This window comes from Apiospora hydei, assembly GCF_038363865.1.
Source record: "Apiospora hydei strain CBS 114990 chromosome Unknown utg000006l_segment0_segment0, whole genome shotgun sequence".
NCBI classification, from domain to species: domain Eukaryota; kingdom Fungi; phylum Ascomycota; class Sordariomycetes; order Amphisphaeriales; family Apiosporaceae; genus Apiospora; species Apiospora hydei.
Genome location: NW_027117365.1, coordinates 2,360,632 through 2,372,702, shown reverse-complemented (window position 1 = coordinate 2,372,702; position 12,071 = coordinate 2,360,632). Strand labels below are relative to the sequence as shown.

The 12,071-nt window shown below is 51.7% G+C and overlaps 3 protein-coding genes across 3 annotated transcripts; 2 read left to right on the top strand and 1 right to left on the bottom strand.

Moving 5' to 3' along the window:
- Positions 1-338: 338 nt before the first annotated feature.
- On the top strand, positions 339-2,620 carry PG997_007940 (Echinocandin B biosynthetic cluster transcription factor ecdB; the record flags this gene model as incomplete). Its single annotated transcript, XM_066812255.1, has 3 exons — positions 339-746; positions 818-2,271; positions 2,359-2,620. 3 exons carry the CDS (start codon positions 339-341, stop codon positions 2,618-2,620), a joined length of 2,124 nt encoding a protein of 707 aa, XP_066667597.1.
- A 4,083-nt stretch (positions 2,621-6,703) lies between these two features.
- Positions 6,704-7,684, bottom strand: PG997_007939 (uncharacterized protein; the record flags this gene model as incomplete). The annotated part of the gene is made up of 2 exons (XM_066812254.1): positions 6,704-7,074; positions 7,126-7,684. 2 exons carry the CDS (start codon positions 7,682-7,684, stop codon positions 6,704-6,706), a joined length of 930 nt encoding a protein of 309 aa, XP_066667596.1.
- A 3,481-nt stretch (positions 7,685-11,165) lies between these two features.
- PG997_007938 (uncharacterized protein) lies at positions 11,166-11,831 on the top strand (the record flags this gene model as incomplete). Its single annotated transcript, XM_066812253.1, has 1 exon — positions 11,166-11,831. The coding sequence occupies one exon, from the start codon at positions 11,166-11,168 to the stop codon at positions 11,829-11,831; it is 666 nt and encodes a 221-aa protein (XP_066667595.1).
- Between the last annotated feature and the right edge of the window lie 240 nt (positions 11,832-12,071).

Here is a 12,071-nt window from a genome sequence, read left to right as displayed (position 1 = left end):
GACAATTCTCGAGGACGAGTCCTGTTGTCAGATCTTCCGGTTTTCCATTAATCCCGTCCCAAAACATAATAAGGCCTCTGCCGTTCCTTGCAGGCCACCACATTCGAAAGTTGAAAGGGTTCCCTCCTCATCATCCTTCAAAACCCCCTCTCACGTTCGGCGTCCTTGGCGTATAATCGTATCCTCGCTATTCGTCGCAGCGTACATCATCCTGTTCGTTCCATCCCGGGCTACACAATCTGATTTACATACGCTACGCTGTTCCTTTTCTTAATCCCTCTCGCATGCTCCGGATGACACAGGCATACGCACCCACGACACTGTAGAATACAGATCCGATGGCCACGGCTGCTCTGCAACCACCAAAGCTATCGCCGTCTTCGGCTGGCGACTCGCCTCACTCGATTGGTGGTGCTAGCAGTACAAGTCGACCTTACCCTCTCCCAACCAGGGACAGCTTTTCGATCGAGGCTCCCTCGCCGCAACTCAACCCAGTGAATGGTTCAGCTCTCAAATCGCCAACTGCCGCCAAAGTCCAAAAGACTTCCGGCTTCAGTCGAGAGGGTATCCTAGGCTCGGCACAGAAGGCACGGAATCTTTCACAGTCCTCCGAAGTACGCCCAGAGCCGTACACTACTGTAAATGGGATGTCAAAAGGTTCGAGTGACGAAGGCACCATCAACCCTCTTAAGAGGCGTAACACGGATGCAACCGTAGATTACCCGCGGAGACGAGCCACGATAGCTGTGAGTTGCCCAAGTTGGCGCACTTCAGACCGGGTGAATTATCATGACTGACGTTGTCGGCTTCCGAATAGTGCGAAGTCTGCCGGTCCCGCAAGTCGCGGTGCGATGGCACCAAACCTAAGTGCAAGCTTTGTACGGAACTCGGGGCCGAGTGTATTTACCGCGAGCCCGGCATCAAGCTTGACGCTGGCGACAAGTTGATTTTAGAAAGACTTACGCGCATCGAGAGCCTTCTGCAGATGAACCTGGTTGGTGGTGGGAACCCGATGCAGATATCCGGCGAATCACCACCCATCAGCAACGGCACGGTGGCTCTTACCGGCGACAACCTCTTGGCCCACGATGCCAACAGATTCGTCTCGATCATCCCCAGTGGAGGCTTGGGCACCTGGACGAGCGGGACCAACATCTCTACCATGCCAAAAGTGCATACAAACGCCGCGTTGCATCTATTACAATGGCCGTTGATTCGAGACTTAGTCTCGAGGCCATACGATCCCCAAATACTTCTCCAGCTCGAGATGGCGCGGGAACCGTTGCCTTCTCTTGCCAAAACCCCTTGCGTCGATCTTTCCAACACCAATGCATACATCGAGGCGTACTTTGACCGAGTCAACATCTGGTACTCGTGCGTGAACCCCTATACATGGAGAAGTCACTACCGCAGCGCCTTGTCAAACGGTTTTCGCGAGGGACCCGAGAGTTGTATTGTGTTATTGGTGCTTGCTCTTGGCCAAGCCAGTCTGCGCGGCAGTATATCGAGAATCGTACCTCATGAGGACCCACCGGGACTACAGTACTTCACCGCGGCATGGTCTCTACTACCGGGCATGATGACCACCAACAGTGTCCTGGCAGCTCAGTGCCACTTGCTAGCGGCTGCATACCTGTTCTACCTCGTGCGGCCACTCGAAGCTTGGAATCTCCTATGCACTACGAGTAACAAGCTTCAACTGTTGCTCATGAGCCCAAATCGAGTGCCCGAGGACCAGAGAGAGTTGTTGGAGCGGATCTATTGGAACGCCTTGTTGTTCGAAAGCGACTTGTTAGCCGAGCTTGATCTACCTCATTCGGGGGTCGTCCAGCTTGAAGAGCACGTTGGCCTGCCTGGAGGCTTCCAGGGCGAAGAGTCAGAGGCCGTGGGGCGAGATGACCTTTGGTATTTTCTGGCCGAGATCGCCCTTCGAAGACTGCTGAACCGCGTCAGTCAGCTAATCTACTCCAAAGACTCGATGGCCTCGACAACAAGCTTGGAACCGGTCGTAGCTGAGCTCGATTTCCAGCTAACCCAATGGTATGAGAGCTTGCCAGTCGCCCTCCAGTTTCCTTTTACGCGCGCGGCACTTCCAGATCCAGTTCAGACCGTGCTACGTTTGAGGTTCTTTGCCTGTCGCACCATTATCTACAGGCCCTACATTCTCGCGGTCCTGGACAACGAGCAGGCCATTATGGACCCTGCTGTTCGAGAAAGTTGCCACAAGTGTCTCGAGGCTTCAATCCGGCAATTGGAGCACATTGGTGCGCAGTAAGTCGATTTTGCCCCTTTACTTTACCCAGTTAAATTATTTTTCTTCCTGAGCCTCTAAATCGGTTTAATCTAACACAGGCTTAGCCACGCTGGCCACATGCCTTATCTGTGGCAAGGCGCACTGTCGATCGTCTCTCAGACCCTTCTCGTGATGGGCGCGACAATGTCACCATCACTATCCAGCATCATCCTGACTCTATTGCCACATCGTGAAGCGATGGACCAGATCATCAATGACGTCATCATGGACATCGAGAGAATGGCCGTATTGGCACCAAGCTTGAGTCTCGCGGCGGAAATCATCAAAGAGGCTGAAGTCAGACGCCGGAGCTTTCTCAACGGATGAGGAACCTGGCACGAACCCAGCATTACGAAACCCACAAATCCCGGGAGATCACCACGGTACTCGCAGATCAATTCATCAAGCCCACACCAACAAACATCAACCGAGATACATGCAGAACGCTATGACATAGATACGGGGCCGGAACGGAGTGAGAGGGGTGGCTTGTTTCGGTAGAGTGCAGGCAACGCCAGCCAATTCTTGTTCAGTCTAGACGAAAAAGGGGGCATCATAGTTGCCTACGAATTGACCTGCTGCTACAAGTCATACACAAAGCTCTGTCATTTCAGCCTCGTCGGATGCAAGGTGGGATATCCTCTGGAGGCTGATATTCACACAGCAACTGCGTGGCTAACCACACGCAAACCCCGAGCGACAGGCATTGCAGTGCGGCCGGGGCAAATTGGACGCGCTGTTACCATCTGGGGTTGCACCCAGTCGAGATTGGCGCGGTGTGGTTGGCTAGGGAATATGCTGGTTGTAGGGGAGACGGACCGCAATCCCGCAGCAGGCTTGGCAGTCCATCAGCAATGACTGAGCATCCAATGAATCTACACTTATCGCGGGCTCTTTCTTCAAAACAACTGGGAGATCTGGGGTTTGGATAAAGTATCGGAGAATACTGTGCAATAACATGATGAATTGCCATGATGGAAATCTAGTACCGCCGATGGTTTGTCCGACAGTCCCTTCCCCCTTAGCCTTGACGAACGCGGAGGCATATCTACCTTGGGGCTGTGAGAGAGAGCCTGGCGGGCTGGTTCCCATCAGGCCGACCTCCAGACAAGACTCGGGACTGTCTCGCTTCCTATCATTGTCGTCATACTTGGGAAATTACGGGAGAGGTGTATGGTCCAACAAAAGACAAACGTCGTGAATTATCGCATCTTGGTCCCAGTCTACTGGACTGACGATGCTGGTATCCTCTTGGATTTTCTCGACTAAGAAGGGTCAGATCGTATTTACTTACACCCCTTACTTCGTGTCATTGTCAACTGCCGTGAAAGGGTATATCCAATCTACTGGGTCTTCAATGTGTTACACAAGAGATATAGCATTTGGCGAGCTTCGTGGTAATCGAGAAATTTAGTACCGATGAAGTCTGCCATTATCTACAAAATGCCGCAAGCGAGATGCGAGATGTGAGCCAAGCCTTTGCCGAATCGCCGCAACGAATTGAAGGACCGGCTGCTGTCCGTGAAAGAGCCCTTTCTGTTTCTGGTTGACGATAATTTTATACAGCAAATGAAGTGGGTAGCTAACATACCTACTGTAGCTGTGCCTAAGTTACCAAGATGACCAACAACGGCACAAGTAGTCGGTCGCTCGAGATGGATACCAGAGAGAGAGAGATAAAGAGAGAGTTGAAAGCCGGAATGGGCGGGCGCTGCGGCCGAAGTGCGCACACACCTACACACGGCAACTGGGAAACAACATGTCGGCAAACAGGCCGTAGGGTGAGCTGGGTTTTGGTTGGTTGCTGACTTCGGACTTGGTTCTCCAAATCTGGATGTACCAGATCACCAAAGCATGCAGACTTACGTGTATGTATGTATGTACCTTACACCCCTACCCGCGTCGGTCTGGTGGGTATGCGTGGGTGTGCTTACCATGAGGGAAACACGATTTAACAGTGGGCGGCCGTTGCAGTATCGTTTGATTTTTTGGCGCCATCCCCGCATTCCATCTCACGCTTAGAATAAAAGCAGGAGGAACCCCACGGGGCAAAGGAAGATGGGGAACCGGGGGAACCGGGAAAAGGACCTGGAGGGATTGACGATCTTTTACCTCCCCTCCACATTGCTACCCTGGGATGGCCTTTTGTCATCACTGCCTGCCCTTCGCCATGTCACTACCACACCTTCAAAATGCTGCTGCGGTTGCGAGGTTGGAGACATTCTCCCTCTGGCATTCATTAAGGGAGGAAGGAGTACACGATGTAAGTAAGTGAGGTCATGTACCTGTGTATGCTACATACATGGATGCAAGCTAATGCACAGTCGGGACTGTTCTTCCTATATGGAAATGGGTTGGTTATATTGAAAGCTTCCTCTTTGGGTTGGATTATTGCATGTGTCTCTACGGGTGTGTTTTACTTGTATTTGAACTTTTTTCTCCGTCATTTTTAGAACAGATGGGTATGTGCACAGTGGGCATGTTCGTTATTCACTCCCTCCTTTTTCCTGTTCTCCCCAAAGCCGGTTTGGGTAGGAAGGCGTTTCGCCGGCGTGGCGATTACCGAGCCCCCGGAAATCGATCGTCCCGCGCAGCTGAAATGAATATTATGACAGGGGGAGGCTGCAACTCTCGGCGCCAACAAGGAAACTGTCCAACCCAACAGGAATAGCAACATCTGCTGCCAATGGGGCAAAGCGACAGCGACAGGGGAGCTTGGGAGGGATGGAATTATTGTGTAGCATGATGATTGACGAAATATCCCAGCGTAAGTAGGTAATTGCAAGACTACTTCTAGCCTGCGAGAAACCGGTTGGCAAGCAAAACACACCGGGGTTTGTCCCCCAAAAGCCACGGTCCCCAGGGTCCGGTACTGATAGATTGACAGATGCAGCCACACGATGCGATAGCGCGCGGGGGTTGGGTTCGCTTCGTTTCCGCTACCTATACACCACAACAGTACAATTCACAACGAAGGTACTGCAACTACTGCCAGGGAAAGGGTTCATCCTACTTCGCTATGTGCGGACCTGAGCAACATGCGATTGATACAAGTCGATGATAGGCGTAGAAGATAAGGGTGCATTGAGACTGCATGCTATCCTCTCTTGTCGCCGTCTCACTCGTTCGCCAGCGGCAAACACATGTTCGCGCAACGTCATTCCGCGGGACCCTGCTGCTTGATGTAGTGTATGCACATTTACCGCATCCTAGGACCTACTTGTTCTACTCGTTTCCCCTGCAATTCACGGGAACGGGACTAATGACAGGAGGGCAGCTCCGAGATTCTGGAAGAGGACGGATAGGCCGTTCCAAACTTGGAAGATGTTCGCTTCCAAGCCCTCCTATGCACGATGCCCAGGCAGATAACTCGGAAAGGGTTGCTCGCCGTTAGCCAGCGAGCGAGCCCGTCGAAGCAAAGAGAAGCTCTCAGCCATTCAGCCCTAGCACATGCTCTTGAACATATGTACTGTTGTCTTCCGCATCATCCGCAAAACCCGGTAACATGGGAGACTACTGGCCGAATCCAGCAGGAGCTGCCATCAAGGTGCTTACCTACGTAGGTAGTTATCACTGCTGGTTAAGCGTCTCCACTGAGAGACCCAGTAAAGGTGTATGCATTTTCTTGAGATGTCCCTGGATTAGGTATGTCGTTACCGTCTATCACGGTTTCTGGGATAGCGGACGCGGGCCCCAGTCCGGTCCTGGGTGATCGGGTTGGAGTACCGGGGCCATGGATACGGAACATATGGGTAGCAGCAACCCCTCCCCAGCTGGTCTGCCTGAGAAGCGGAATTTGCTTGTGACTTGAAGGGTTTATCGAGAGCCATCGCGGCTCGTCATAAGACGGCATCGATATTTGATATACTTCTTCAAGTGTATTTACTCATGCAACTTCTAGCAGGATCTTGGGCCCGGGAACCCTTGGTCATTTCTTGAAGCGATTTTGCCTGTGTGACGTTGCGCAAATCGCCAAGAAACGATGAGTGTCCCTGCTCAACGTGGTTCCTCGACCGTTGATGTCCAGTATCGTTCACGACCCCGAACAGGGATGAGAAACCTTACGAGATTTGGGTCGGCACAGTGTCCGATGCCATTGAGTCTTTTGGCTTACAAGACCGGCTGGAAGCGGCAGCCACCTTCAATCAGTCTCTTACAGGTAGCTTCATCTTCTTTTTCACAATCCAGTCATCTGCTTTGCTAGCCCCGGATATCGACTTTCCGTCTTGGATCAAGGCTACACAGCTTTTGTTCTCAAAACAAGACTTGAGCATCACCTAATATATTCTTATTCCCGTAAGCTCCCATGGAATTCATGAGGTGGACAATGAGCCCAAAACCATGTCTATCTAAACATGGCGACCGTGACGTTCTTTGCCAACGGTATGCGGTCCAGTTGACCATGTATCCTCATCCATGCTTGGACGTGCATGATGTTCCCTTGCTACTAGCGTTCACACACTCGTAACAGATGATAGCCTTCCTTCTTGCGTCTTCTAAAGCCTGAGATGCTCGGGCGTACGGTGTAGGTGGATGTGTGAAGTGGCGATTAGGGCAGTATTTCGGTCCGTCGACAAGTTTAACCATGGGCGTTTGTATGTTTCGCATGACTTGTGACACAGGTGTCCAAAGCATCTTCAGTGGGCTATGATCGCGTGCTAGTTGTTGGAATGCCTTGCTTCGACGTGCACCCCAACCACAAGCACAGCCTTCCTTCGCCTCATTCGAGATCAACTCCCCAAGTTCTGCTCTGACCCGGGTCCTTCGCTCTTCCAGGATGTCTGTAGATCTTAGTAAATAATTCTTGTTCCGATTATCGGTGATCAACTCACGGGGAATATTGCTCGGCAGCATCTGACTTAGGACTTCGTCATCCATAAGCCTCGCGTATGAGCCTACACATCGAAGCACAAGAGCTCGGCCACACTTGATGAATGCGGGCTCGTCATCGAACCAACGGGCTGCGGCCATGAGATATGCCAGCGTTGTCGGGTCGGCGATGTCCCTGCTTCGGAGCCACTGTGCTCGTGCGTAGGCGAGGGCGACAGAGAGGTCGTACTTGTCGGCGGCGATGGCGATCTGGAGGACTTGCTGTGGAGAGATTGCCTTGGGTGCCAGGTCGTTTCGGTGGTGGATGACACAACAAATCGCGTACATGGCGTCGGCGTCGTCCTCTACCAGCTCGACTTCCTTTGGCGACTCCTTGGAAAGACCTTGGCCCTCGCTCCAATTGGGTCCGAACATGGTGCGGAAGACTTTGGAAGCGCAACTGAGGTTTTGCGAATTGACCTTCAGCCGCACCTTCTTCTCCTCGCCGACGACGAGGACGACATCGCCGTCCAAAGAGATGTCTTTGTAGACATCTCCCTGGTCGCCGATGTCGGGATCCATTGTGTGAGTTGTAAGTCTGCACTTCTGAAATCGGATTCTGGGTTGTAAGAAGGTGAATGTTGGATCGCCGAGCTTGTAGGAGCTCAGATTTTGGTATCAACCAGTGTACAGGCATACAACAATCTGATCCAAATGTGATTGCGCAGTGAAGGCGCTATTTGGCAGTAACGTAAAAACTTATTGGCCTCGCCGTAGTGACCATTAACAATTCCAGGCTCTACATATTCTTTCATATTTATCACGTATGAAATAATTTTAATAAATAGTATTTGGATATGCCTTTCGTGGCATGATGTGTGTTATTCCGTAAGTCGCCTGGAGTCTTCCACACAGGCTCGCAAGAGTGCCTAGATTGATGTCCATCCTCAGTTTCCTTGTAGTCATCTATGCCTTGCCACCTTACTGCTTCGCTAACTCCCTGTGGTAACCTCCGAGACCATAGAAGTTATTATGTCACCTGTAGCTCATTGGGGCGAAGGCCGTTGGCTTGCTGTATCAATGTGAAGGGCCCAAGGAAGGCAGGAGATCGTTGCATTTGTGTGCCGATCAGTTGACATCTTCACGTAGTAATGTATGGTTTCTGTGAAGTTCCTGTTTCGGGGAAAGACTTAATTCCCATGGGAAACGAGTAAATGGAATATTGACAAACTGGCGCGAGTGAACTCTTTCAATTGGCCTTCTTTGAGGTAGTTGAAGAATACGTCGGTTTGGGGAAAGGGGGTTGATGGTAACAATAACAAGATATAAAATAAAGGTGCCCGCAGAGGTGGTCAAACGCTCTTTCCTTTGAGTACATATATAGCTAATGATCCTACCGTTAGGAGATACCGGCCTGGTCAACAGAGGGATGATAGACATTCATTGACTTGCGCTGAGGCCAAAGTTTGGGACAGCCATTGTTCTCGGCCGTGGGAAGAATGACACCTCATTCCGCAACAGCAGCAGCAACAGCCATACCTCGCAGATATCATAGTGGAAGTCCTTTTTTCCTACTCTGTCAGCGTCGATAGTGAAACTGCGGTTAATATCGATCCAACACCCAGTTCATGAACGGACATATCTTGTGATTTGGCCCAGGCAAGACCAGATCACCATTGACTTGGTAACTCAAACTAGGCTGGCTTCAATTTCTGGACGAAGGGATATCAATGTTCATGAGATAGGGTCCGGCTCCCTTCAAGTAAGCTCGAATCGCATTTGCCCAGGAGATGGCGACCAAGCAAGCCCCAATCGACTTACAGCAGGGGCTCAGGTAAGGATAACGAAGAGTGGTAAGATCTTTGCCAATGAATACAGATAGTGATAGCATACCCCCAAATGACAGCTTAAGTATCTTCAATTTAATACTGTAGCTAGAGGACGTCAGGCTAGGTACAGACAGAGAGTGAGGTTGGACTCACATAGTAATTGCCAGCAGGGGAAACCAAAGTCAAGGACCTAGTCAGTGAGTGTCGAGTCATCACTTGACAATCCAGAAATCCATATGTAAGGTGCTTCCAGTTCAATAATTTGTTGCCCGCATCTGTCATCGGAGGTGTACCACGACAATTGACGGTTGTAAGTCTCACCTAGATCGGGGTTCGAGCTTGTGGAGGAACTTGACGCTTGCTTCTGATACCTCATCCCAACCTCCAATGGGTGGATGAAATCTGCAGTAAAGCACCAATCGAAGAGCAAGTCCGAAATCTGGCAAGCAAGCACATAAGCAAGTTTTCGGAGCCGACGGGGCCGGCGCTCACGATGTGTACAGGGTGCTAGCTGCGCTTCCATCGACATGCCTTGTGGCTATCACCAAGGCCGACTGACTGGTTGGCAGTTAGTTCGGGACCGAACGAGCGAAAGACAGATCCATTTCAAGCCTCATGGGGAAAAAGAGAAACTATCGATTATACCCATCTGAGGTCACACATAACGTCCCACAGATGTGGTATTGCAAGAAGTGCTGTGGTTGGCCAGCTGGCGCCATGCGATGCTACTATACACGGCTGCGCTAGAATAGCGTCGGGAACAACGATTGCCTTCCTACAGATAGATAACAAGTCGATGCCAATTTTTCCACATGCCATTGACTGCTAGATCAATTTCCATCGTCCCATCGGCCTGGGCGGGGACTCGGGGTGCTGTCCAGTGCCTGGTTCTGTTGCGCCTGGAAACTCCAGGTATCCCGGCACGGCGGTGGCAGCAGATTTAAGGTTAACCCACAGTGGAAAATTTCGGGCCATTTCCCCCAGGATGGCCCTGGAAGCAACACCCCAAAGCCCAAGCAGCGAGCCCTGAATTGATGCATTTTGGCAACTGCAGATTGGACTAGAGTGGAGTTTGTCAAGCAAGCAACGACAATTCCATGGTTTCTTGACGGCCACTCCATCCAGACAGAGAAGATGTGTTGCAGGGGCTTCTTTCCGTCCGATTTCTAGGGCCAGCTCTCTCCCGGCCGAGGCATAACGTCTGTTGGACTTTCTTCACGTCGTTGCTGCAGTGGGGGAGTGGGTGCCTACTTCCAACTTGCACTGCCTAGAAGCCATCGCGAAGCCCGCTGTTGGTTACTTCGCTCGCGCCTAGTATTAACACCAGCGGTATAGCGAAGTTGTTTTTTTCCCGGTTTCCTCCCAACTTTACTATATTGTTTTTAAATGGTGGGAGGCCAACGTTTACTTTTTGCTGGAATGCAAGGCTTGAGGCAATAGAAGGTATCGTCGTGCTGCCGAGCAAGAAACGTCATACAGAAACCGTCTTCTCAACGCAATCTTCATTGTCTATCTGTAAGGATGAGATAACGTGAGACCGAGGTCTGCGAATGCGTCGGGCAGACCTTGACTCGAAATGTACGGTTCTTTGTTACAGTCGGTCCTGGCACCGACCTTGGAAGACCCTGAAAGACCCTGAATGCCATTGTCCAGAACGATCCCTGCCACCTACAAATCCGGTATCTTGTCATTTGTGAACTCATGCACAGTGGGTTCCCCAAGGTTTTTGCACGAACGGATGTGTATATATCTTTTGTATTATTAACTGACAAGCCAATAATAGCATATTCTCTTGGTTTGTCTCCCAAGGCCGGGAGTCAGGAGACATCGTACATATACTGACATTACGCCCACAGAGGTCCCGGTTTCCGTTGGGAGGTGAGCGCACCGAAGAACTATCTACACTATACCAGCAGGAGCCTCGATCCTTGCCGACGAACGCATCCGGCATTCCATTACAGTTCAGACACTCTCAGTACGAGTTTGAGCCATTCTCGCGCTTTCCAGACTTCTCACCTAAGAACTCTTGAGAACTGGTCACCATTGCCCTCTCCTTACTACCTCAACCATACGCCGCTTATCTGCCCCTGAGGTAGAGACCTTCCTAGTTTCTAAATCACTGCCGCCTTCTCACGAGAAACAAAGACGGTCCGTTTATGAGAGCATTGCCGATTTCAGCTCCCGTCATGTGTGCTGGACTCCCACAAATGAGTATTGGGTCAACTCACGGCACCATGAAGTCCACATCCATCATCAGCCAAACGGAGATCGGCAGCCCCGAAGAGAGTCTCACCCACCCGGAGCCCAGGACTGTCACTGATATCTCACCAAACAACTGCTTCGTGCAATTTCCAAAGATCGCCTTCCTTGTCGGCTCGGAAGGTGATGGTAGGCTCACCTCCGAACCAGTGCTGGGATGCCAGATTTGCCTAGTCTCCAGGCTCGATCTCCGCCCCGCCTCTTCCCCCAAGATCAAGTCCGACACGCGGCCTGCCATCCTCCCGTGTGGCCACATCTTCGGCCACCGCTGCTTGGCCAAGTGGCTGCGGACCCACGACGCTTGCCCATGCTGCCGGTTGCGGCTACGGCATCCCGCCTGCCGCCACCGGGTGGAGCCCCGCGTCGTCGATTCTAGTTCCATATTTCACCTGCCGCGAACGCTGTCGGACGGCGGCGTGATCGGGGATCTTTGCCGGACGTGCCGCGAGCAGCGGCACGAAGAGGCCGAGGCCGCCAGGTTCCTCCGGCTGAGGAAGGAGTACAGCGAGGCACGCGACGTGTGGCGCGCCTCGGGGGATGCGCGGGACCACAGGGCCATGGAGGCGGCGAGGGCCGACTTTGAAGAGCTTGGCTTCGCGAGCAGCGTTGCGAGGCTGAAGCTAGATCACGCAGAGTGGTGAGGCGGGGGCTAGGTCCCGTCTTCTTAATATTTTAATGTTTTAATACTTAATCATATTATTGCACATTGAAAATATCGGCTTCTCGCACATCAGAAATCATATTAGCCAGGGCAGACAGGTATGGGTCAGCACTAGTGTTCAGGACTTAATCACACAAGTCCCGACAGGCACTGAGACACGTTGATCTCGACCAATGCGGCATAGTAAGTGACAATGGAGCCTTCTATCGTATCAGATGAA